Source organism: Chrysemys picta, chromosome 4 (assembly GCF_011386835.1).
Source record: "Chrysemys picta bellii isolate R12L10 chromosome 4, ASM1138683v2, whole genome shotgun sequence".
NCBI classification, from domain to species: Eukaryota; Metazoa; Chordata; order Testudines; family Emydidae; genus Chrysemys; species Chrysemys picta.
In genome coordinates this window covers 122,236,932-122,264,525 of record NC_088794.1, presented here as the reverse complement: position 1 = coordinate 122,264,525, position 27,594 = coordinate 122,236,932, and the positions used below count along the sequence as shown (strand labels likewise).

Sequence of the window (27,594 nt, the reverse complement as noted above, 5' to 3'; positions counted from 1 at the left end):
AGCCATGCTTGCAATGCAGGAGATGGAGCCAGGCATGACGGACCACGTAAGTACAAGCTGCCATGTGGCCTAACAACCTCAGGCAGGTGTGGGCCATGATGAGCGGGTGGACCCTTATGTGGGAGTTCAAGTCTGACATAGCTTAGAAACGGGCCTCCAGAAGGAATACTCTGGCCCGCGTGGAGCCCTATGAATTCTATCTGTTGCACTAGTACGAGGATCAATTTATTTTCATTTACTAATAAGCCCAGGTCGTGACAGGTAGAACGCACCAGATTGAGACTCCTCTGCACTTGATCCTGCAATCTGCCCTTGATGAGCCAATCGTCGAGATAAGGATAGATCTGGACCCCTCGATGTCTCAGGTAAGTGGCTACTGGGGCCATGCATTTTAAGAATGCACGCGTGGCCAACGAGGGGCCAAAGGGCAGCACTATAAATTGGAAGTGAATTTGACCCATCATAAAACAGAGGAACCGTTTGTGTCATTGGAAGATGGAAATATGAAAATTAACATCTTTCAAGTTGAGAGTGGTGTACCAGTCTCCCAGATCCAGGGAGGGAATGATGGAGGCCAGGGAGACCACGCAGAACTTCAACTTTTTGAGATATCTGTTGAGTCTCCACAGGTCCAGAATGCGTCTTAGACCCCCTTTTTCTTTCAGGAATAAAAAATAGCAGAAGTAAAACACTTTCCCCCTCATTTCCTGAAGGACCTCTTCCATTGCCCCCAACTGCAGGTGGTTGTTGACCTCCTGAGTGAGGACTTGCTAATGAGAAGTGTTTGCCAGAGGGATTTGGCAATCTTTAGGACCCCATTGTGCACCGGAAGCGTGACACGTGTAGGGGTTGATGCGGAGAGCACATTAAACAAGGTGTCCGATTGCGCCACCATCTCCTCCACCTCTAGGCCTAAGTTCGTGAATACCCTTTGGAGCAGAGATAGGTGCTCCTTAAAATCATCTGGTGGGCTAGCGTGAGAGGCTAAAGGGAAAAATCTCCAATGAATGTGCATGTGAGCGCGCACAGACCTAGAACTGAATCGACATGAGCAAGCACTCGAAGAAGAAGATGGGGTACAGATCTATCTGATTCAAACAACTGGTATCAATAAAGTCCATACTAAGAGATGGCTCTCAAGAGTCCATTTTGGACGACAGCAGGAATTATTTTTATTTTTGGAGTACCAGAAGCTTCTTTACTACATATTCAGGATCTGAATGGTTTCTCACAAGTACTTTTTACTTCCCTAACCTAACAGCATATAAAGGCTCCTTATTAATATTCAGGTTCATGTGTCTGTCCAGCTCTCAAACATATATTCAAGCACAAGTGCTAAAAATCCTTACAGAATCCATCTCCAAACAAATTCTCCTGTGCATGATTCTTAAGTCATTTTTTTCAAGAAAATAATTGATTTTTTATTCTTTTCCCCCAAAGATTCCCCAAAAGCCCAAAGTCCACACTATTGTCTAATGGGCTGCTACATTCCAGCTTAGAAACAATGCCATTTTTGAGCTATAGTATTTAAAATAAAAGTCACTAAAGATCTGGCTCTGGTTTTCAAATCCCTCTCCAAAAGTTCTAGGACTGTATTCCATAGGTACAAAAATTCCATACACCAGGTTGTGTATCTATGAACTATCTATCTGCCTACCTACAATACTGCACCAACTTCATCATGTTTAATGATACTGGGCCAAGTGTCTGCATTCTTATCTGTATCTCAATTTCATACGTGTATATTTACATGTATGCTTACCTGTGAATGTCACATACTACACATAGGTTTTAAAAAAACTAGTTTTTCAGAATCTATTTCAATTTGTCCATATTCTTTCTTATCATTCCAGCTCATTCCTTTGGAACAAGTAGCTTGACACACACCAAATTAATCTGTCACCCATCCAGAATATGAAATTGAATTCAGCTTTACACTGTAGTGGCAAAGATAAAATATGGGTTCTCTGCATGGTGGACATGTAGTCAAAACACCTCAGTGACTGATAGAGATATTGTTTGTATCACCTGTGTTATGATCTTCTGCAGTATGGTAGTATCTTTTCTCTCAGGTTCTCTGGCCTCAGATTGAAAACTACAAAGTTTAAAAAGAATATTAGACAGATCTCTCAGAATATACATGCCTTGTAGTTGAAACAACTGTTTTCTATATACATTGACAGAGATTTTCAAAGCCACCTACAGGATCTAGACACTTGATTCCCATCAATATTAAAGGTTATTGGGCATTCAAATCCTTTAGACATCTTTGAAAATCTTTGCTATAGCTTCTACTCTCATAATGAAACTAAGAGTCAATTTTCAATGATGGCAATATTTAAGGTAATAAAGCCATATCCAGATCATCCAAATTGATCTGCTGACTGCATAGCAAAATATTCAGAATAATTGTCTGGGATTGGGAGTGGAGACTGCCAAAAAATTAATATAAAATGCAATAGGGCCATTATATAACCTACACACAGCAAATCAATAGTACAAATATGAACGATGGTAAATTACCACCACTGCAGTCTTCTGAATTCCAAAATATATGGAATAAAATAAGCAAAGACCAATCATCTCCAAGTACAGGGTAGAGTATAGGAGACGCTTGCATTGCTACTGCCTGTATTTTTAATAAAATGAGGGCTTGAGTGTCCAGTTTGGCCAATATACCACCCTTTGTGAGCACAAAATTAACTTAAATATGTGACATAAACTTCAACTGCTAAGGAAAAAAGAATTAAAAATAGAAAGTAACTGACATTCTCAAAAAGGTTTATGAAAGACCTGTGGTAAGAAGCATAAATCCAATGATATTGGGAATCTTGATCTTTGTTTAAATGATCAGACTCAATCAGCAGTGGTTCATGTATTAGAAAAAAGATATTTGAAGACAAATGTCTTAATAGAACTATTTAAAACAGCCAAACTTAATGTTTCTTCTATATGCCTTTTTGCTGCAGATGGAAAAGGGCACAGGTATTTATTTTAAATATACATTAAAATGCCTATTCTCCTCTAGGTATCAATGGAAATTTCATCTAAGTGATCTATCTACCCGTCTATAAAAAGGGACTACCTTACCTGAATTTTAATGTCTAAAGGTGTTTTGGCATTTTATCTGTGGTGAAGTATATTTGCCATTAGACCATTTTACTTTAGTCACAATCTATATCAAAAGGAAGTGATGAAGTTAACAGAGGTAAGGGGGCAGGAGAAGCTCACAGAGTTTCTTGCAAATTTTTTGTTCAATAATTTCATTACATCCACCAGACAAGCCCTGGTTTCAGATCTGGAACCCTAATTGAATGACCAAGGAAGTTGACAGAGGTTGAGCTCTTCCTACCTCAATATTCCCAAGATTTTGGAAAACAATTCTCCTGCTTTAGATTCAAGTGCTTTCAGGGGTGCTGCACTTGCCACTTGAAATCCAATAGTATGGATTTCAGTCCTGATGCTATGGGGTGCTGAGCCCCCTGAGCTCCCATTGACTTCAGTGGGAGTGGAGGCCATTCAGCATCTTGCATATTGGCCCCACAGTGATTATCCTCTATCCACTGTTTCCTCAAAACATGCACAGTAGTGCTCTCATTTAAAGGTGCTCAGAGACTATGCTGATGGACATGGTAAAAACCCTAGGCAGGATAAGACAGCTCATACAAGAGAGCGGAGCATTAGGGATACAGGCACTGAGGCAACTAAGGTCCCTAAGACTATAAGAAACTTACTTTAGAAGGAAAAATCTGACAACAAAAATTCTGCCTATGAGAACATTTTATACAAAATAAAATTGCCTTCTTCTGCATTAACATGTCCACTGCTCCAAGCAGCAGCACAGTGCAAGAGAAGGCAATTTTATCTTGTATAAAATGTTCACACAAACTGTATCTTAAAATGTTTGAACTAAAAATAGAATCACATATCTTAAAAAGAAAAAAAGAGGCATTAAGAGATGTATTCAAGGGGAAAAGGGCATTCTGAGTGAGATTTCAAAAAGGGATGGAGAGTCAATTAGGGAGACACCAGAGTATTCTCTATATAGACTGCAGGAGCTACAGAAGGGAAGGTTCATGTGTAAAACTGTGAGAAAAGACAGAAAGAAAGCCAGTGTAAAAAACAGAGAGAGCAGGGAGGAGAACAGATACATGAGGAATGAGTCTCCACTTTCTTGTACCTTGTGTTGGCATTGACACCAGTGCAAAGTGCATGTAGAATACTGCCATTTGGATTTGGTAGCATTTGAAATCCAGATTGCATAGGTGTAAACAATGACACAAGGTAAAAGGGAGTAGAGACTCATGTCCACAGTCTATGATACAGATTGGAGCAGGTCTTTGGAGGGTTTTTAACACAAGAGACCAAATTCTGTTCTAATTTACATTAGTGATAAGTCTGGAAGAATTGTAGTGATTTCAATTAAATTATGCTGGATTTACACCTGTATAGATGGGAGAAGACTTCAATGCAGTATGTACCTTTATGAAGATCCTGACATAATTAACACTTAAATAACACTATTTTAAAATTTTAGTCTCTGTACCTGCTCAAGTCAGTTTGTGTTTCTGCTTCCACCTGCTGCTTGGGGGGGTCCTTCCTTTTTCTTTTAGCAGGTGTGTAATACCTATACTGTGACAGGAAGGATTTAGCATCTGATTTTAAGGTGCGTGGAGTGAACGGTTCATGGCTGTCAGTAAAGTGGTCAGAGTGCCTATCTAGGAGATCCCCGCTGTACACTTTGGATTCAGTATCCTGATGCTTGTGAGAAGGACTGATATTCATAACACTTTCAGCAGAAGAACTGTATGAAACTCCAGAGTATTTTCTTTGTGGACTTGAAACACTGACACTTGAATTAGAGGCATTAGATGTTTTCCGAGTATCTTTTCTAACACATTTTGCAGGGTTGGGAAGATCCAAGCCTTGCCTCTCCGAAGACAATAATGGTCTAGACAAATACTTCTGTGCATTTTGTGCTTGAGGAGATAGCTGGTCATTGGCTTCTGCTTCAAATGAACTCTAGAAAAACACAAATGATAATGTTCTGTGAAATGATTGCTTAACTGGTTTTTTTTCAAGAGATTACATGGAGCACATCTAAAGCATGAGACACATAAAGAGTGTCAAAGAGCAACTCTTTATCTCAGAAAATCAGTGTGAACAATTGGTTTGACCCAAAATAAAAGAAATCATTAAATATGAAATAATTATAAATTATGAAACTGAACAAAATTTAACAAATTACACTTATTAATACAGTAAAATGTCTGTACACTTTTACTCTGAAAAGTGTCAAGGTAAAAACTGCACATCCTTATTCAATAGATAGGCTCCCTGTGGGCTTTAGAGACAAAAGCATAGTAATCTTTACTACTATTAGCACTTCAGAACCAACACAGACAGGTAGAATGCAACTCACTATTCCCTACTGTTTCTTGTGCATAACCAACAGAATTGTGTACAAAATTTCAATCATTTACACCAGTGCAAAAAGCCACTGAGGACAATGAGGTTGTACAGGTGTAACTGAAGGCCTGGATTGATTTGCAGAACACCTTCATTGCCGAGGATGATGTGTAAGAAAGAAAACCCCTAGCGTAACTCTCAGATCCCAGGTTGAAGTTTGCAGGACTGCCAGTAAGAAAGAACATCTGTCTCTGCAGCTCAGGCTGTGGTTTTAACCAAGTTGGAGATATTTTCTATAAAGATTTTGCATTTCAATAAAGTCAAATGTGTTAGCAAGAAACACCAATGGTGGTATTTTTAGTCACCTCCAAACAATGAAGGATTTTAAAGCTCAAAGGTTGTAGGTTGGATACTGAAAATTAAATGCGATGTCTTACAATCAGAACATCCCTACAAACGCTGAGGTGCCATATTACATATAGCCTTTGTATAGGCTAGAGCAGGGGTGGGCAAACTTTTTGGCCTGAGGGCCACATCGGCCTTGCAAAACTGTATGGAGGGCTGGGTAGGGAAGGCTGTGCCTCCCCAAACAGCCTGGTCCCCGCCCCCTATCTGCCCCCTCCCACTTCCCGCCCCCTGATTGCCCTCCTCAGAACCCTCGACCCATCCAACCCCCCCTGCTCCTTGTCCCCTGACCACCCCCTCCTGGGACCCCCACCCCCCGCGGACTCCACCCCCTATCCAATGCCCCCCCGTTCTGACTGCCCCCCAAACCTCCACCCCATCCAATTGCCCCCTGCTCCCTGTCCCGACTGCCCCCCCCGAGACTCCCTGACCTTTATCCAACCTTCCCCCCCCTTACCATGCTGCTTGGAGCAGCAGGAGCTTGCAGCCCCGCCGCCCGGTTGGAGCCAGCCACACTGCCACACTGCCCGTCAGGAGCGGTGGGCCAGAGCACGCTGGTGGCACGGCGAGTTGAGGCTGCGGGGGAGAGGAGATAGCAGGGGAGGGACCGGGGGCTAGCCTCCCCGGCCAGGAGCTCAGGGGCCGGGCAGGATGGTCCCACGGGCCGTAGTTTGCCCACGTCTGGACTAGAGATATCCAACCTTTTCAGCCTGAGGGCCAACCATATTTCAAAAAGGTCAAAGGACCACAATCAATGCTTTGGTGCAGGTTCTCTGACCTATTCAGCTCCCTCTGTGCTGCACAGACAGAGAAAGACGAGTAGAAACCACCACAATTCTCCTGCATGGTATTTCCACACCGGGGGGTATCCTCTAGCAAGTGTGTTGCTGGCATAGCCTGCTTCTATACCTCCCTCCCCACTGTTCCTTGCTGGTGGGAGCATGTTGCATTCCTGCTATCCTCAGATGGTGTATTATCCCCAAGGTGACCATTACCAAGTGGTGCAACTTAGAGCCATTTGGGAGCTGCTCTAACTTGGGCTGGGGCACAGAATTGGTTGTTGGTTCTCAGCTTCTCCATTTTATCCCCTCTCCTGGACTGCCTTAGGTGGCTGCCTGGGTGAGAGGAGCCATTTTTTGATAGATGCTGCTGTAGGCTCTGGAAGAACCAGTCGTGGTCCTGTCCTGCTCTCCATTGGCCTTCCTCAGCCCTAAGCGACATCTGACAGTGTGGAAAGGATTCAGAGGCACTAAATGAGGAAAGGCACGTTAGAAAGTTAAGTGTGAATGGCTGTGTAATGTATCAGCACTAGTGAGGCCCATTTTGATGTGAGTCCAAATGTTCAGGAAGCATCCTAACAAGGAAGTTATTGCACAAGCCTTTAACACATCCCGGGAAATGTGTAGTGTCACAGTTGGACTTGAAGGATAGTAAAACTTCTAGTGACTCTGCTACCTGGCAGGAGTTATTTCTAACACTTTATTAACTCCAAGGTCAAGCTGCAGCTAGGAAACTGACTCAGAAGCTTACAGACAACCACCACTTGCCAAAAACTTAAATATATATTTTTCATCTGTACAAAAAGTATAAACTATGTGAGGGTGGGGGGCACAGCACATACTATATGTATTTAAAACTGCTCACTAGGATAGCCTTGAGAGAGAAACATCTCATTTGCATGTAGGCCCACGCGAAAAGCCACAAGGATACGGTGTTACTCTAGCACATCTCATTATCATACTGTGTAAACAATATAGTGCAGCACTCAATCTAAAAGAGCAACTTACAAAACCTGCCAGTTTAGTTCACTTTAAACTGAATAAAGAGACTTCTTAAAATGAGGGATTCATTGTTCGTTACACTCAATGGGCCTGCCTGGCTAGCATTCATATCATCAAATGTTGTAAAATGTAAATGAATATAATATAGAAAAGGGATTTCTGAAGGGCAGAATTTAATTCATTAGGCTAATTAGTTACCAGATTTCTTGTGAACTTGAAGTTTAGCTTCAGACAGGCGGAAGTAGAAACCTTTCATATGATATATACCCAACATATTAATTAGGAATAGGTAGATCAGAAGACACTGGTATATGACTAAAGATTAGGCAGCATGTACTTTAGAAGTGATAAAAGAAGGGAGCCAAGACAGTTGAATTCATGAATAAAATACATTCAGGAATGTGTATGAGTTTAAAATTATATTAAACATCTAGCTCTTTATACAGATTAATTAAAAAATAATATGCAATTCAGTCCATCAGCAGGCTTTCATACAAATGATTACAGATTATCACTTGACAAAGCCTTGATTCTAAGCAATGTCCTACTCACAAATGCCACATGATTAAGGCCACATTTTAGTCACGGGCATTATTAGTAAAAGTCATGGACAGGTCACAGGCAATAAACAAAAATTCACGGCCCATGACCTGTTCATGATTTGTAGTATATATCCCTGACTAAATGTTGAGGGGGGGGCATCCCAGGGGTGCCGCAGGTGCTTGGGCAGGGGTGGGGTGGCGGTCCGGGGGACACCATAGGTGCTCTTGGGGGAGCAGCCCAGGACTCCTGCTGGTGCTGAGGGGGCGGGGCTGGCAGGCTCCCTACCTGGCTCTGCGCAGCTCCCCAGAAGCAACAACACATCCCTCCATCAGCTCCTAGGCGCAGGTGTGGCCAGGCAGCTCTGCGCACTGCCTCCTCCCCAAGCTCCGCAGCTCCCAAAGGCCTAACTATTTCTAAAAGTTCCTGATAGTACATTTTCTGCTCTCTTGTGTGCACCTAAGCAATGTTTTTTTTTTTAAGATCCAGGAAATGTGCCTTTTTGCTGTATAAATGATGTTACATTACCTCCTAATAACTGTGTTATTAATCCCTGTGTCACCAATAGCCCATTTTTTCACTCTCAGAACTCCATGGTGTTTTAAACTAAAAAACAAACGTGCCTTTTGTGGTATTTTAAACAGTTCTTGTAATAGCTTTAAAACAAAGAAAACCTCTCTTTAGGAAGACCATCAAAAATAAATCACAGTACACATTGCTCACATATAACATGATATTTCCCTTTGCCTTCATTACACTTTTCTCCAAATTTAATACAAATGTTACTTTTCTAGTGAGAACAACCATTTGAGATATGTTTACATGCTAATAACTAGAGCAAACAGCTCATATATTTACAGTTAGTAAGGATGCAATGCACCCTTCTTTGTGGTATTTCACACTTAATTTTACTACTACAGCACAATTAAGTGCTGAACTGGTAACTTGCAATAACAATGCCAAACAAATGCCTGTGTTAGCAAGCAGTATAATAAGGTTTACTACATGATTATTTGGATATAAAATAATTGCCGCTATAGTTTGGTGCTATGGAAAACAGATAAGACTGGAATGTTTCAAAATCCACCTATATGAATGTTTTGGAAAGCAAATTCCAAACCCTTTAGCATTTACATAAACAACAACTTTGTTTTTGTTGTACAATGTATATTTGGTGCTCTTATTTTTAAAAATAGCTTAAGGAGTTTCAGCGTAAATCAAACTTTAGAAGCACTTAGTACATGACGACTTAATCACATCTAAAATAAAATAGAGTAATGACTTTTTGTTGCTAAGGGTAATGGGTCAATTATTGTGCTGATTCCATCTCATGAAAATACATTGGACCCAGTCCTTAGACACACTGAGCTGAGTGAAAGGGGTGTCAGCTAGTGCAAAATTAGGCGCTGCTGTTTGCATGCACTTTACTCCTATGTGTACAACAAACTGATTCTGATGTTTAACCATTCTTTTTGTATAAGCAATCTAATTTATAGATTTATATATGTATGTGTATATATATTCATTTATACTACGATGTCATGAATCTACTTAACATGAGAGATTTATCTAACCATGAAAATATGACTAATTTTACACAATACTACAAATATTCAGTGTGAGACTGCATGGGAGATTTTACTCTATCCATCAAACAAAACTAAACAATTTTAAATAAATAGTGTAAACCCCATTGTTTGGGACATGTAAAACTAGACTGAGTATGGTACTGGAAAATATACTGGAAGGGACATCCCGAGCTGACTTCTCTTTCACTTCTATTTTCTATGATCCGACTGTATATGAATGAGTAATTTACAACTCCTATGTTCTTACAAACACAACCTTACTAAGGCTACTTCTATGATACATACCCACACTAGCTTTAATCTAGCTAGCTCACAATAGCACTGACTTGGGGCGGTGCGGGCTTCAGCATGGACTGCACAAAAAGAATGCACCTAGGTGAGGTCATGCAGGCTTGTGCATCCTCACCGCTATTTTTAGTGAGCAAGCTAGATTACACCTAATGCAGGTTCATCTACATAAGCTGCAAATCACACCCCTAGCTGCAATGAAGACGTAGCCTGAGACAGGCAGTTTTCACAGAAGTAAAAAAAAGGCTTCCAGAAAATATGTGAATACTACTACTACTAATAATCATGAAGTACTGAATTGGCTGAATGTCAGTAGTCACAATTTTGTGAAAAGTGCATTAGTTACAGAGCAAGGCCCTGACCCTGCTGTGAGCTCTGCACCAGTGGACCCCTGAACCTACACTGAAGCCATGGAAGCAAGGGCCCGTCCATCAGAACAGAACAAATTGCAGATCAAGGCCTCAGCTTGCTAAGTGGTGGGCAAGAGATGCACACAACAAGCCAGGGAGAAATGGATTTGCCTCTAAATTATTTTTATTTTCAAAAAGAAAGCGTTATTACGTAACCAAAACCCCACTTTGATGTCACAGATGCCTCCTAAAATCGGGCTAGTTCATTGAAAAGATCTGCTTTTATACAAAGGTGTAAATTCATCCCCGAATGAAGCCAGCAGAAGTGCACCAAGGATGAATTTGGCTCAGGAAATTAATTTTTGCTGTAGGTGAGGGTCTAGAATATGACAGCACATCTTCTAATGGTCAGAAAACAAGCTTCATGATTTATAACTTTGTAGGTAATTCATCACAAAATTTAATATTTTTACAAGCTAAATAAAGGATGGAATTATAAGATGTATTCTCATGTTTGCTGCAGAGAGCAGTTTACAGTTTAATATTCATTCAGTCTGACTAAAAAATATTTGCAATAGTCGAGACAGCAACAAGAGCCTTGTGGACTTTAGAGGGTTTCCTTTAAAGAGATTATTTAGGCACTTTGAAAGCTATACTATCAAAATGCAGAAGCTGCAATTTTGTATCATTTTGAACTGCTAGTTCTTTTAGCTTGAGACAACCTGAGTTGTAATAGCTACTTACAGATGCCTATGGCAGGCAGGGGTGCTGGAACTATTTGTATAGTGGGGGTGCTGAGAGCCATTGAATCAAACTGTAAACCTGGTATATGATGGAAATCACTTCAAGCCAGAAGGTGGGGCAGCATCCCTAGTTCCAGCACCTACCATGGCAGGTCTGACTTGTGTTTGACATATCTGCAGAGTAGCTTGCTTGAATAGAGCAGAAAATAAGATCTCGTTTGGTAAATATTAGTATTTTACATAATCTGTGCTTCCATCACCCCTTGTACATACTATCAGTCCATCTAATTACACTCTAATATTTACTTAATGAATGAATAAAATGAGGGAGCAAGTTCACACAAACCTGTTTCTGTCATTCAGGGGTGGTCTGACTAGAGCCTTAAGGATCTAATTTGTTTACAAGCAGATATATTAACATTCATGATTTTTCTCATTTTACAAAATACCCTGTAGTGTTGGTATTCATATATACAATAATATTTTTGACTGTAATCTATTATGCAATATTCAGATTGTATAGTGTGATATATTCCTATCTTCAACAAGTAGACATAGATTAAATTTGTTAACTAGAGATACAACTAAATGTATATGTGAAAATATATGAATTTGGACTTCTAGCATAAAAAATGTGGTTGACACCATGAAGCCATGAAGGAATTTTCCGTTTGTATTTAAGTGTTCGCAATATAAGTATGGGTTTTTATTTTAATACTTTAAATGGTATTTTTGGTTTCTTTAGGAGTTCATTTATTTAATTCAGAAAGTACTAATTTGAGTATAACGTATCTCGAGAATGTTAATAGCAATATAACAATAAATATTTAGAGACAAGACATCTGATTAGGCAATTATAGCTATGAATGCATGCACAATGTATCTGAAATTAACAATATAGATAAAAACTTAATACCATTTCCTAATACGTATTTGTTATGCACAGATTTCCATATTGTCATAGCTGTCATTTTACAACTAGATTTTCTGAAACTCAGCAAAGCACATACTACACATTAAGAGCTACCAGCCAGTTTTGTGCCATCTCTCTCTGGGAAAAAACCCTGCAACAATAATTGAAAATGGGAAATGTGTTGGGCCTGATTCTCTCCTCATTTTACATAGCTTTTACACACCAGTGTAATTTCACTGACTTCAATATTTTTTCATCCTCTAATAACTTAAGTGGTTGAAGGGATTTATTCTCCAGAAGAAAGAACCTCAGAAATGACGCTGGCATCCAGGTTTGGCTTTTGGCATGGCTGATATCTTGAAAATTTCCTCATCTCAGAACTGGTCAGTCAGAAGCACCCACTAGCAGGGTTGTCTGAGCATCAGATAAGAAATACCCAGCCTTGCCTGAATCACAGATTTGACTCATGGTAGGATCAGCCCAGCTATGCATGCTTTATAAGATGAGCTCCAGTTTGATGCCTGTGGGTTTTTTAGATGAGGGCTTATAAACCAAGGTCTGTTCTGCCTTGGCATCAAAGATGCCATGGCACTTGTTACAAGGGCAAGGATTTCTACTGGGGTAAAACCTTCCCACCCTTGCTCCCTGTGTTGCGCACTACGCTACTGTGCTATCTTCCTGGTTGCTGCTATCTATCCTGTGGGTGGTTGCATTTCAGTGGTGCTCTGCGTAGATGGATTGTACAGTACTTTGGGAGCCTTTTGGAGAAGGGCACTATATAAGTAAATTGTTATTATGAATGTCATCTGCAGGTGAAACTGAAAGAAGTCAGCACTCCTGATAACTTTGGCTGACTTTTAAATGGAGATGCTGAAATATGCAATCTAACACTACGTTTTATTGAACAGGGGGAAACCTTCACCATCTAGGTGAAGAAACACAATGTTACTTTTAGAAATATTAAATTTCATGAAAATTAATAAACCTCTCTGCCTACCCTAGCTCCTGTGTCCATACACGCTCTTCTGTTGCAGGAAAGCTAATTAAAATATTTAAAGTAGCTACACTTAAAAAGGAATAAATGTGCCTCATGCATTGCACAGAATGGATGGACAAGGGGGAAGAATTAAGATTGTGTGGACAACCACAAATCTTTCAATTCCTAACATTTAAGTGCTTGACTTTTTAACCTAACTTTCATTCATTGAACAAAGTTTTTTTTCATGTATACATACAATTTTAAGTTAAGTGCCTCTTTCTACCTAGGTACTTTCTACCTAGGTACTTTTTTATATTGTGCTGATCACCATGGTGTCTGAGTACCTTTCACTCATATGTGCCAGCAATCATTAATGTGTTGCTATGGGGACTGGAGAAGGGGAAATGTTAAGAAATGTATTTGTATAATATTTATAAATACAATGAGAAACTTTTAAAAGGAAACATTTAACTTATCATAGTATTAGGCTCAATTCTGAGCTGTAGTGAGTATGAGGAGAAGTAAAGGTGGCTCTACTCCATCTTTATGCTTCCCCTCATCCTTGGCCAGGATTTTAAGACTTTAAATGGTATTTTTGGTTTCCTTAGGAATTTGTTTATTTAATTCAGAAAGTACTAATTTGAGTATAATGTATCTTGAGAATGTTAATAGCAATATAACAATAAATATTTAGAGACAAGACATTAGGACAAAACAGCCCCCAGTGTAACTAAGAGCAGCAAAAAGAGTGCTCTAAGTTATGCTGACTACAGCAGGCGCCAAAGGACATCTCTGCCACATGAAAAATCAGGCAGAAGTGTAGGGAAATGTTTGTAGTATTTCAGACACCTGTGTGTGCCAGCTCTTGGTAAATGGGGTCTTGGTATGTAATACTGTGATGAGGCATTTTTATCATCGTGAGCTAAATGCTTCCTCAGTGTATAACAGGACATGCTGAATAGATCATTTGAGGTATTGCAAGGTGCTTATCAAGTACAGTAATATTCCACTCTTGCTATGCATCTTTTTAGCACCTGGTGGTGTTCCACATTGTTTGCACCAGTATTTCTTACATTTTGATATTTAAATTGATTACCATCATGCCCCATAAGCATCTTTTGACTCAATATTCAAAATTTTGCAGTGGTTCTAAAAGCAGAAAATTTAAGATCAGCAGTTTCCCCAGGAAATGGGGATAGCACCAACAGCAGTACGATTATATTGCCTGGTGATAATTCTGTGTCCTATCATATCTTTTAATAGGCATGTGTAGAAGTTGTCTTATGGCTGCTAGTTACTTATCTATTCTTATGGCTAAAGAAATACAATTTGAGAAGTTATGTGACCCCAAGGATGCATTAGGAGTGATCCAATAGATCAACAGGAATAAAACTCCCTAGGTACATCAATAAACATAGTAAAATCAATACACTGTCTGGTAAAAGAAACAATATTTAAATATTGCTTTGGTTTGGGTACAGATATATGAAAGCCCAATTACTACCACTGCTCACTTTATAGCAGGAGCCTCCTGCAGAAATATATTCACTTCTTACTAATGCAATGGTGCTTCGATTCACATGCTGATGAAAAATATTTTGTAAATCTTTAAGCAAGATTTTCCATATTATGATCTAATGTCTATCATCATGGCTCAGATGAAAAGCTGTTAATGGTTGTATTTTTTGTTCTGAATCATGCAGAGAGGGAATTCATGGGACTCTCCTAGTGCCAAGTTTTATCTTTTGGAATATCTGCTTCCTGTCTACATGGAGATTAAAAGATCTCCAGAAAAGGGCTCAAAATAGGTGACATTAAGTATTATCCAATGTTACCTAAACTGGCAAGTCTGCCAAAACCACTTATAAAATATATTATGATTGCCTATTCATATCTCACTCAAACATGCAGTTGGTTGAATCACACACAAATGCTGGCAAGACTGAGATGTTCTTGTTGACAATCATTCTGTAGTCACTGTACATGCGAGTCAAACATTGATGAACAGGTACCTACAAGGAATTAGTAGTGCTAAGTGACACATACTACTTGAGAGAGCTCTTCTTTGGGGGAGAGGTTAAAATACAGGCAAGGACCTACAATGCTCTGACATTGCTATGTCAAAGCACACACTTAAAACACTTAAAAAAAAAACCCTCAGATCCTGTATTTGATGGGGTGTATAGACCCCACACAGAGGAGGAAGGTGCCAGAGAGGCACGGGAGGCAGGGCTAGCCATGCCCCTGTGGACTTACCAATCACATATGATAGGCAGGAGGCCTTTAAAAGGGAGAAAACTGCAGTCAGCAAGGGTGAGAAGGGAAGGAGCAGGACTGCCAAGCAGGAGACTGCTGGTGTGATCCCAGGAGCGACAGGGAGAACTTCCATCCAGAAGAGCTTCATCCCAACCCTAAGGGGTGTACAGTGAACTCCCAGGGAGAGATTTAAGGAGACCCACAAGGGGTAGGTGCCCCTTGTAAGAAGTTAGGAACTAGGGCCAGTGCTGGAGCCAACCAGTGCAAGTAACTGAGTGTGGTCAGGTTCTCCCACCATCTGGGAGACAAACCTCAGGGGACTCCTTTACACCATACAATAAAGTATAATAGAGACAGAGTGTTAGTAACTGTTGCTCAGGATTTTCAGGTAGGAATCTAACAAGAGAGATATTCAGAAAATAACAGTGAAAGAGGAAAATATAATGGTGACTAAAAGATGGGATCTCACAGCTTTAATTTGACATATCCCTCCCTCCCTTTTTCCAATACAGATCTGTGAATTCATCCATATGCAAAAGTCTTGCCTAAAATTTCAAACTATTATTACCCGGCACTCTCATAAAGTTATTACTCAAATTGTCTGCTATGAAATACAGCCATGCAGAAAGAAACCAACTAATGATCAGTTTTATATATTAGCTGGAAATGTACTGTATCTCTGTGCATGTTTTAAACACAGAATAAATTCTAAAGATATCAAGCATTCTGTGCTGAAGTCAATACAGTGAAAATAATGTATTCTTCCTTAGGTAAAGTTGGCAAAAGCTTTTGCTGCTGGTTAATGCAATTCTGTCCCATACTAGTGAATAACACTTACTAGACTAATATACTTTATTTCAGCAATTTATTTCTCTCTTTCTTGGAAATATATTTAATATATCTGATGAAGCTCTTGCTAACAAAATTCAACTTATGAATATAGATAGCAAAGTCTTATTTCCATTGTTTCGATGGCTTAAGTAGCATGTTGGAAATCAGAAAATTCACTTTCTAGTAATAGCAATTGTGTGAACATGTAACTAATGGAATATCTCCCCAAATTAGGAATTTTGTGGCATAGGGAAATAAAAGAATCTTCAATTTGCTGCATATGTGTAAATTAGAACAGATCTAGCAGCACATATTTCCAAACCTCTGCATAGATATCTATGATAGTTACATTTGTGTATATTTTGTAAAATGCAAACACGTAGTAACACAGAAACACCACACTTGAATTACCTTTCTTGGTGAAGATAACCTGTAACTGGTTAATCATCAAAAACCTCACACTGTTTTATTTTGGTGACATCTGCCTAACTTGTTACTGAAATAGTGTGGAATGTAATTGTCTAATGCAAATAGGAAAATCTTACTTTGTCTGCAAAAGTGCTATTATCCATTCTATAAATATTTCATTTTCTATATTAACACCACTGAGGGCACTGGATCCAAATCTCTAACCCTTATTCTCATGAAGTATTGCTTAACCCTGTGAGAATAGTCTACCATGCAGTTCCTCCCATCACCTAAATCCTGCATGGTGGCGACACTCACAGGATGGTGTTCAGCTGTCTGAGTGGTTGTGCAGGGGTGCCACTCCCGGGTGCTGCAGAATTGGTCTCAGCTCCAGTCTATGCAGGCCTGGTGCAGAAGGCCAATTCAGGGATGAGGTGAGATGAGACCCAACGGTGAGCCGGGGGAGGTGCTCTGGATTTATGCTACTCCATTGCCTCCCACTGCTCTGTTAGGGTTGCCAGGTGTCTGGTTTTCGACAGGAATGTCTGGTCAAAAAGGAACCCTGGCGGGACCACCAAAACTCCGTCTGGCCACAATGGCCGGCTCCGCGTGGCTCCTGGAAGTGGCTGCCTTGTCCTGCTGGTTCCTAGGCGCAGGGGCAGCCAGGGCGGCTCCATACACTGCCAATGGGAACTGTGGCTAATGGGAGTTGCGGGGGTGGTGCCTGCAGACAGAGGCGGTGTGTAGAGCCCCCTGGCTGTCCCTGCGCCTAGGTAGAGGGACATGGCGGCCGCTTCCAGGAGCGGCCTGAGGTAAGTGCTGCCTGGAGCCTGCACCCCGAACCCCCTCCCATGCCCCAATCTCCTGCCCCAGCTCTAAGCCCCCTCCCATGCTCAAACTCCCTCCCAGAGCCCGTACACCCTCCCACACCTCAACTCCCTGCCCCAGCCCCGAGCTCCCTCCCACACTCTGAACCCCTCGGTCCCAGCCCAGAGCCCCCTCTTACACCCCAAACCCCTCACATCTGGCCCCACCCTAGAGCCTGCACCCCCAGCCAGAGCCCTCAGCCATGCCCCCCATCCACCTGCCCCAGACTTGAGCCCCTTCTCACACCCAAAGTCCCTTTCGGAGCCTGCACCCCACACCCCCTTCCACACTCCAAATCCCTTAACCCCGGCCCAGACCCTTTCCTGCACCCCAAACCGCTCATACGTGGTCCCATCGCAGAGCCCGCACCCCCGGCTGGAGCCCTCAGCCCCCCCATCCCCCTGCCCCAGCCCGGAGCCCCCTCCCGCACCTCAAACCCCTCATTTCTGGCCCCACCCCAGAGCCTGCACCCCAGCCCAGAGCCTGTACCCCCTCCCACACCTCAACCCCCTCCCCAGCCCAGAGCCCCCTCCCACACTCTGAACCCCTCAGCCCCACCCCCAGCTCAAAACCCCCTCCTGCACCCCAAATCCCTCATCCCCGGCCCCACCCCAGAGCCTGCACCCCCAGCCAGAGCCCTCACCCCCTCCTGCATCCCAACCCACTGCCCCAGCCCGGTGAAAATGAGAACGTGAGTGAGGGTGGCAGAAAGCGAGCGACTGAGGGACGGGGATGGAGTGAGTGGGGGTGGGGCCTCGGAGAAGGGGCGGGACAAGGGTGGGCAAGGCTGTTCGGCAACCCTATGCTCTGTACAACTGACAAAGAGAGGCTACGGCTGTTATTCCATCCCACAGGCTGGAATGGCAGCTGGGGGTGGGTGAGGGTGCTGTACACTAGCCCTCTGCCCTTGGGGTGTGTGGGAATTTCAACTATTCAACCTCCTCCTTCAAGGTTTACCCTAAGAAAAAAGGCATTAGAGGTGAGGCAGGAGGAAAATGCAAGAACATGACAGCGCAAGAGAAATCTTGGGGCTAAGGCTTATCTTCATTTTCTTAGGAAAAGAGGAAAAACCCAAGTAGTAATAAAAGGGAACAGGGGAGGTGTGGGTTGTATAGCACTGTGTGTGTTGAGAGCAGCATGGGGACTCTGCCTATTTACACTAACATTTAAACACAAAGGGCCAAATCCCAAGGTCTTTACTCAGTTTTTACTCAGTCTGAACTTCTTTGGACTCCAGACCAAGGAGTGAGTAAAAACTGAATAAGGACTTGAAGTCTTGGCCCATAATATCTAATTGTTAAATCTTGGTAATTTTGTATGTAAAAAGGGAAATATCTACAATTTGAAACAAAGTTAAAATATCTACCTTTACAAAAGTGGATAACAGAGGCCTCCTGCTCCCTCTGGAGCTGGACCGTGAGGCATTTTTTGCTGAGCTCATCTCCTTCTCACACCTGGCAATTTCCTTCTTGAGTTTCTCTCTCCGTTGTTGGTCTGCAACTTAGGAAAGAAAGAACCAAATAAAATTAGTGAGATTTTAAAGGAACGTTACTGAGTCCTTCTCTCTAAATGCATTACCTTGTGTGGCCTTTCATTCAGTCAGAAAAGTAAAATGTTGTCATGTTTTCCAATTTGAACATACTGTATTCATGAAAAATAACTCCTATTGTCAAAAGAAAATATTAAAAATTATGTTGCTTCCTTTAGAGTTAGAAATTTTAAGTTCTACAACTACAAAAAAATACAGTGGAATTGGAAGACCAACTTCAGCGATATGAGAGTCTACTCAAAAACCCATTGCACTGTTCCCATCCATACAGCACTAAGAACCCTTCCAATTTTAATCCTGCTGAACAACAGTATTGAAATTTTTGGTGAAAAACAAAATCATCTGTTAATGTTAAATCTTGCTAAATTTATATGTACAAAGGGAATTGCAGGACTCAAAAAATTCATAGTCAAACTCTGCAAAAAAGTAGAAAGGTCCCCAAAACGGGCATACAAATAACACTGTAAAAGCAGCAAATTACATGTCAGGACCATGAATAGTCTAGGTAGGGTCTGTGTGGACGGGCCATTGCTGGATCAGGAGGGAAGAATCAGATAAGCTACTGAACCTTTGCCCAAATGCCTCTCTAGAGCAGAAGATTGGCAAAGTGTCTATGCCATCAAGATTTTTTGGGGAGGGAGGGGGAGAGGGAAGGGAAGGAGCCATGGCTTGCTGCAACATGGCCCTTTGTTCTTAATGTTACAAAGCTTTTCATGCGCATTCTAGCTGCATAGTGGGGTGTCATAAACTCTGAAAGCTAATGTGATTCACAAAGCTGCATGCTCCAGTGGAGGCAGCCTCAACCAAAAACACCAACATACTCATTTCCAAATGTGAATAAAGAGGCCCTACAGAAGATACAGATACTTGTAAAATGCATGCAAATGGGACCCAATTTTACCCTCAACTCCATGGGCACAACTCTTATTGACTTCATTTGAGTTCAATGCATTTCTCCACTGCATGAACAGTCTGCCTGAAGCAACCCAAAAGACCACCATTAAACCAATTTCTGCCTTATCTATCCCATACTGAATTTAGCCCATACTCTGCTAGGCCCCAATACGCAGAGATTTAACTTTACAGGAGAACTTAGTGGGATCAGCACTTTGGTGATGTTCTCAGCTTTTGCAGAAGAACCACAGGAATCTGAGGGCCAGAACTCAGGTCTTAGCGGGTCTTTAATTCACCTTTAAAATGTATTCTTCTGTATGTATTAATCCTACAGATAGTTGTTAATCTTGGAAAAACAAATATGTATTAGTTTTATTAAAAATTTCAGTCCTCCTCAAAGCCAGGTACTGGTGCTTTTCAGATGTAATGTTCTTGCTCTCATTCCTCAGCCAAATGCCCTTTTCTGTTTTTTTTAATTCTTACAATTGACATGGAAGATGCAAAGCAATTGCTTCTATAGCCGCTAATTGCTGCAGCCTTTTCTGTTAGAGTGCTTTATGTTATACATTGACTTTCATTAGTGAAAATCCATCCTATGAAGAATGTAAGCAGTTTGATGCTAAATACTGTAAATCAGAATTAAAACATGGCTACTCTAATTTATTGGAGTTGCCGATCGCATAGATCCTAACTCACAGTAGGAGCATCTGAAAAATAACTAAAGGTCTTAAGAACCCAGTCCAGCAGAAGCAGATAGCCTTTGTGTGCCTGATCCAAATAATCACTCGGGGTATGTCTACACTACAAACTTAAATCAACCTATATTAGTAATTACTGCAGTGGTGCATGTCCACACTACCCTCCTTGGGTTGGTGGTGTGCGTCCTCACCAGGAGCGCTTCCAATGAGCTAATGGGCAGTGTGGGGAGCTGAGAGCATGGTCTCTCTGCTTTGCTGGCAGCTCCCTGACAGTAGCCTGGCTGCCCCACAAGCTCCTGGCGGGCTGCCCACCCCATGCTCCCCATTCCCTGCTGTTTACCTGCCCCCCTCCACCCGCCAGACACTGTGTTGCCCTAACTACACCGACATCAGCCCTACACCTCTCATGGAGGTTGGAGTTATTATGTCTGTGTAATAGGGCACTTACATCAGTGGGAGAAAGGCTGTAGTGTAGATACTGACATAATTAGGTCAACATTAGCTGTCTTATGTTGACCTAACTATGTAGTGTAGACCAGCCTTCAGACTATGCTAATATAGTTGGTGTGTTGGAGGCTGCAAAAATGCATTCTTTGCCTGCTGCTCAGATACTATTGAGATGAGCATTGTACAAATGCCTAGAGAGAGGGAGACAGATAGAATGACAGGATACTATCAACTGTAAATGCAGAATGAAGAAATCAGTTCAGCCTCTACAAGAATTTAGAGCACTCTACCTTGTATAAGTTCAATCAGATATGGCTCAGAAGAAACCTATTTTCCCCCTCCGGCACAAGCCCAGTATTTAAGTCACAGGGAATATTTTACATTGATTCTTCTTCTGTGTCCCTATAATACACATTGTCTTGATGCTGCAAAGCTTGTGTGTTCCTACTCCCTTACTCACAAATGCTCAGGACGAGAATAGGTATGTCCGAGAAGAGATGGGCTTAAGCAAAATGTTCAATAATAATGAGATTCTTAGCTACACACTCTTCTTAGGCCTCACTCCTGACACTAGGGAAGAGTATCCAAGCAACTGTGCATCAGTATCAACATTAATGAAGGATCAGAGTCTTCTACTTTCCTTGTCCTATTCATCACTTTTTATCTTGCATTTATATGTTGTAGTAGGATAGACTACTCTGGCACCCCTCTGAGGAGAGGATGGGTGCTGCTCCTGTCTCAGCATCCAGGGCACAGTCTTCTGCCTGTGCTGTTCATGGCATCTGCCCCCTTACAAAGGGCCTGGGAGTGATAAAGTAGTCCAAATAAAAAGACAGTATGCTTCAGCAGCCCACAAAGGGCAGAGTCCTGGGCCTTTGGGAAGACAAAAAGAAAAGAATTGGCCCCTCTCCTTTCTGAGAGGGCCAAGGAGGCCAAGGCTCTGAAACCATTTCCTCAATCAACAACCCCCACTTCCAGGGGACGGGGTGCTCTGAGTTGCAGTCCTGCTCCTTCAGAATGTCACGCTGGACTAAGCAGGGACCCTCCTTTTTAAGGACCTGCTCATCTCCAGCCTTGACAAGCCTCACTGGTGTGCTGGATTGGGACTGACTGTACACAGAGGAGCTCTTTAACCCTTTCCTGACTGGAGTGGGGAATCTGCCCCAACACATGTTTGCAATATTTCACATCTGAGCAGTAAAGGATTGAGCCTACTAAGGGTATCTCAATTAAATAAAATAAATGGACAGATTCTGGGGAAGGGCAGGGGAAGGAGACAAAGGGAGTGGCCAAAGTATCTCTGGCTATTCCTAGTTGCCCAAATGATATCTTTGGGCTATAGGCAGCTAGATTTAAGTTTCTGGGTACTGTAAAAAACTTTCCTCTCACCGATTGCACAGCTCAGAAAATCCAGAGAATCTGGTCCAAAAGCTGTAAAGTCACACAGGGGTGTCACATGGCATCACAGAAATATGCTAGCCAGAATGGTAGAAAACTTTACTCACATACAAATCCTGATTTGTTGTTATGCTACAGCATCTTCAGGCTGATTTTGCCAGTGCAAAGAGACTGCAAGCCACCCACCAAGGAATTCCCCCTGTGTAGAAGGAATCTAGAGGGCAGTAGGCTGCTGGATGCAAGTTGGGGTAGCCCTGAGGCAACCTCCCAATGACCCCAGACTAAGGGAGACAAAAAAGTAACATAGATCCACCTTCCCCGCCCCACCTCTTGGGTCCTGCACCAAGCAAAGTGAGAATCAGGTCTGGAAGCTCCATTCTTTAAAGTATGGGTTTACTCAGACAACAAGTGAATCTGTATAAGGGGCTTGCTCCCATAAGGCACTGAGCACTCATAACTCCCACTGCAACCAACTGGAGCTGAAGACATTCACCACCACAACACAGGATCAGGCCCCAAGACATGAGCCGATGGTGCAGCTATGACTATGTTAATTACAGCAAGAGACAGGCAGGCATTTGGAAGGAAGCATAGTACTATGGGGGAGAAATGTTATCAGTTAATTGGACACACTAAGATAAGCTTCCTCACTTCCTTCTGCTCTAGAAATAGTGTGGGCCAAATTAGTCCCTGATGTAACCTCAACTAATTTCAATGGGGTTATACCAGGGATAAATTTGTCTCTGTGTCCTTGTTACTGTGCCATGGACTAAATGCCCATCACTGCCAGCAGAATAATTCAAACAAAAGGAGATGCATCTTTTAACAGATTTAGTAGGAATGTCTGATAGATGAACTATAAATAGCCTTAATTGTACAGAGACTCCCCAAACTAAAGATCAAAATTGAACAAAAATATCAAAATGTCAAATGTCTAAATCTGCTTGTTTACAAGTAAAAAAAAAATCATTTCATCCACTCTTTAAAAAAAAAAACAACAATGATTAATATCCGAGTATAAAATGCATCCTGCAGATTTAAATTGCAAGATCTCCAAATCTTAATGGAATCTAGAGATCAATGAGTTTCATCAGTGACTCTGCTCACAATCATTGTCAGGCTTAGTAATGAGATAATGCATTATATTATAAGCAAGGCACTGACAGTTAAATGCACAGTGTGTACGAATAAGTTCCTTAACGTATTCTACCCAGTCCGTGAGCCTGTTCTGTTAATTCTACAGGCAACAAAAAATGGTGTATGTATGGCTGTATTGTATATTATTCCTCCCCCACTTTTAAAAACTTTTTAAAAGGATACCGAGCTATAAAATTCTTACTAGTCCAATTTAGAATCTACACTACTGACTAGGCAAATGCCTATTACACAAAGTTCAGAGGATACCAAGCAAATTTCCCTTCATTATAATTTTATTTTTCTGCAGTGGTTGCTCCCTCTACAGGTTTGACTCTATTTCCATAAACCCAGCACTTCAGCAATATTTCTAGAAACCTGCCTGGAGTTACAAAACATTGCTTGGCTGACTGAAATGAAGATGATAAAACTTGGAAGTAAATCAAAAATCTATCAGACATGTCACACTTGTAAGGAGTTTGGCAGTCCGGTGCTTATAACCACAGAATGAGTTTGCAATTGCTTAATATGAGTGGTTGTCCTTTGCTCTGAATTTCAGATCTCTACAGTCACCGTATATCACAGCTAAATACAATTTGCAATATTAATTCCTGAATTGATTTATTTTTAATGTAAATAAACTATTTCAGACATTGAAACATTAATTGAACAAATAAAATATTATCTTATTGAGCTTAGCTAAGGGTCACATGTCCCAGAGCATAATTTAACACTGAGTAATGCTATACTTCCCCATGTGAACCAACTATTTATTTGCCAACTCAATTCTGGGCATTATTTTCCCATATGAATTCCCCCAGACCAAGAGCATGCAAAGAAGTCACATCATGTATCTTTCAAAGTGGAGATGCCATCCTCAGTTTGAATGTGCTGGAAGAGGCCATGAAGCTAGTTCTGTAAACAAGTACTGTCTTTCGTAACACCCTTCTCCTTTGCATAGCTCAGTCTCAGTTAACAAAAGTCCCAATCACACCACAACTTAGCCATCTAGGGTGAAATCCTGGCCTCACTATCGTTTTAAATGAGCCATGATTTCACCCCTGAAGAATTCACTGTTTATTAAAAGGACAGACAATATGAGGTTATGGTTTTCATAATTCATAGGTCACGATTCTGTCACACTTCCTCAATGTTAAGTAGTACCTTACTTTGAGAATAGCCCATTCAATCAACAGCACTACTTATGGAATAAGAGAGCACTCAACAAGAGTAAAGGTGACACCTGATATTTATTTAGGAACAGATTCTTCCAGCCTTACTCATGTTGAGTGGAACGTTACTCAGAGTAGTCTCACTTAAATCAAAGGGACTACTCAAGAAGCAAGGTATTACTTAGCATGAATGCAGATGGCAGAATCTGGCTACAAGTAAAAGGCAGAAGTTAAACACCTGCATAGCTGAGGGTAAACAGACTAAGAATCACAGCTGTATTAGTGTAGTCCAATGGAAAACACAAAATTTAGCCCCAATTCTCCAGTGTAACGTGGCTATTTTGTGTTCCTCAGGAATCCCAGTGCTGCCCTGAAACTAGCTCTCTTACTATGCAGTTGAAGGATCCTAAAATTAAATAGAATTGCCATACTGACTCCCAACAACACCCACGCTCCCAGATGTCCATGTAGGGAATGTCCCCAGAGAAAAGAGTGTGTGTCATCCCCTTGTCCACCAGAACCTCAGCTGCTGGAATGTCCACACGGGGCTGTTGGCTACTGGTATAGATTACGATAGTTTCAAATTGCTCTAATTTATGCTGAGGGACTGGACTCGCATCCTCATCTCAAAACTTGCACTAAGTGCTCCCTGGCCACTGTATCATCAGCATTTTGTAGTACTTCATATACAATAATGCAGTGATCAATTTCACTTTAATAAATACAATCAGGAAAATGAATACCCGATTTAGCAAATTTAAAAGGAGAGGTACACTTAGTAAGAGCAATATATTTCTATGTGACCAAATCCTGGGGTTCATACTCAGCTCTGACTTGAAACTAGTTTATTGCTAGGTCTTTTTACTAGGCAAACTCATATTTACAGCTGCTGTGCACACTGCTACATGCTCTATGGGCTACACAGCTCCAATGACCGTAGCCCCACCACTTCTTACAAACCCTGTCTGTGGCAGAAGGAGCCCACACAAAGCACAGATCCGTGGAATATAAGGGCACAGATCCTCTGTGCATGTTTCCCACATCCGGCTCCACCAACCCACATGGGAAGCATAACTGCAACATCTCCCCTTGCTTATTTGGCTTTCCACTCCCGCAAAGGGCAAAATGCACCCCTTGCATACCCGCCCCAAAATAACCAAGTTTTGCAACTGTTTTACAAAATAATAAAGAAGTTAGCATTGTATCCTGTTTTGAAAAAAAAGAATGCAGTGTTCTTTCCATCTTTTTATAAATACTGTTTGTCAGTAAAGTAATTGAGCCCTTAAGATGAAAGGCTAATATCCGCTGTTTTGAGAATTGGTTAGATTTTCTCGTAAGAATGAAGATGTAGGCCCTGAAGCATCCTGTGAGTCACAGAGTGGACATCTGTTAACTACAGACTTACTGGTAACAGTTGTGTGTGTACTTTGCACCTCTGCATTTACCAATCTAATTTCTTATGGATTAGAGCCAGTAATATAAACTTCCTTTTGACTTTTTGGTGCTGCGTATGACAGAAAGTGCATTGATCACGCAAAGCCACTGTTAGAAAACAAAGAGGTGTTGATTGAATTTATGCCAACATAACACACTCATTTACACTTTTAAAATAAGTTTTTCTCTTTAAAACAATTTCCATGTCTTTCCATCTTAATCTCCCACAGAGTGTCCATCAGTATAATATCTATACAATAGACTGCACCCACAAATTGTAAAATTGTGGGAGAAAAAATAAGAGGCCAAGACTAGGCTGAAAATCTGACCTTTATATGTAAAATGTTGTTTTCTTCAATGAAGTTTGTGACAATCTTTATTGGGCATTATGTATAAAGTTTAAAAGAGAAGAGTTACAAAAATTATTCAAGGACTGGAAAAAGTGTCTTACAGTGAGAGACTTAAAGAGCTTGATCTGTTTACTTTATCAAAAAGAAGACTGAGAAGTGACTAGTTTATGTATATGTACCTTCACAGGGAGAAAATAATAGGTGCTAAAAGGATTTTAATCTAGTTGGAGAAAAGCATAACAGGAGCCAATGGCCAGAAGTTAATGACAGTCAAATTCCTAGAAATAAGGCACAAATTTTTAAAAGTGAGGGTGATTAACCATTCGGCCAAAATATCAAGGTATGTGGTGGAGTCCCCATCTCTTAAGGTCTTCAAATCAAGACTGGATGCTTTTCTAGTAGATGTGCTTAGTCAAAAACAAGTTATTGGGCTCAATACAAGGATGACTGGGTGAAATTCTTGGCTATGGTAATATAGGTCAGATTAGATGCTCTAATGGTCCCTTCTAGCCTTAATCTATGAAAAATGTATTATTGCTTTAAATAAATTTCTTCCTCAGAGATACTGCCTTTCATAGAGAACAAAACGTGTATCTACTGCAGAAGCATTTCAAATTGCTATAATTCAAAATGCAGGGACATAGAGATATTTACACATTTGGTTTTCATATTTATAAGCAAGAAATTCAGATGACAAATACAAAGGACTATATTTTCAAAAAGATATGTCTGATTTCTGTGCACTATTACCATGTGTGTGCAAACATGCACAGTTTATATGCATAATTCAAGTGGATCTTTTAGGAAAAGATACATATATTGTAGTTGGAGCAAACAACAACAGTGATAATTAAGATTGCCTGAGTGTTTCTGTTTAAAGGCCGTATTTCAGTTACTTTTAACCTTCACCTTTTGGTCTGAAATTTTCTGAGTCTGACCTCAGTTGAAGGATTATTTTTTAGAAAAGTTTGAGAAAAATGGTTCTGCCATTTTTGAGTACAATAATAGTGAAAAATATACACAGCTCTTAATGGCTCTAATGAGCCCTCAGGGAGTGACAGAACTTGGAAACTTGGCAGTTGTAGTAAATAACTTAACCCCTCCCCCTATTCTCACTGTTCTGTTGGCACTATCTGTGTATGTAAGAAAACCCCAGGTC

General features: G+C 41.1%; 1 protein-coding gene across 7 annotated transcripts in view; it reads right to left on the bottom strand.

Annotated features, from left to right (window-relative positions):
- Positions 1-27,594, bottom strand: part of SPATA7 (spermatogenesis associated 7) — an 81,054-nt gene that overhangs the window by 15,147 nt on the left and 38,313 nt on the right. For all 7 annotated transcript variants that reach the window (XM_065593482.1, XM_065593483.1, XM_005285362.5 and 4 more), the window contains 3 exons: positions 18,726-18,859; positions 4,547-5,022; positions 2,029-2,095 (listed from right to left, as the gene is read on the bottom strand). In XM_065593482.1, the coding sequence (XP_065449554.1) occupies positions 2,029-2,095; positions 4,547-5,022; positions 18,726-18,859 (677 nt within the window). The remainder of the gene's footprint in view (positions 1-2,028; positions 2,096-4,546; positions 5,023-18,725; positions 18,860-27,594) is intronic.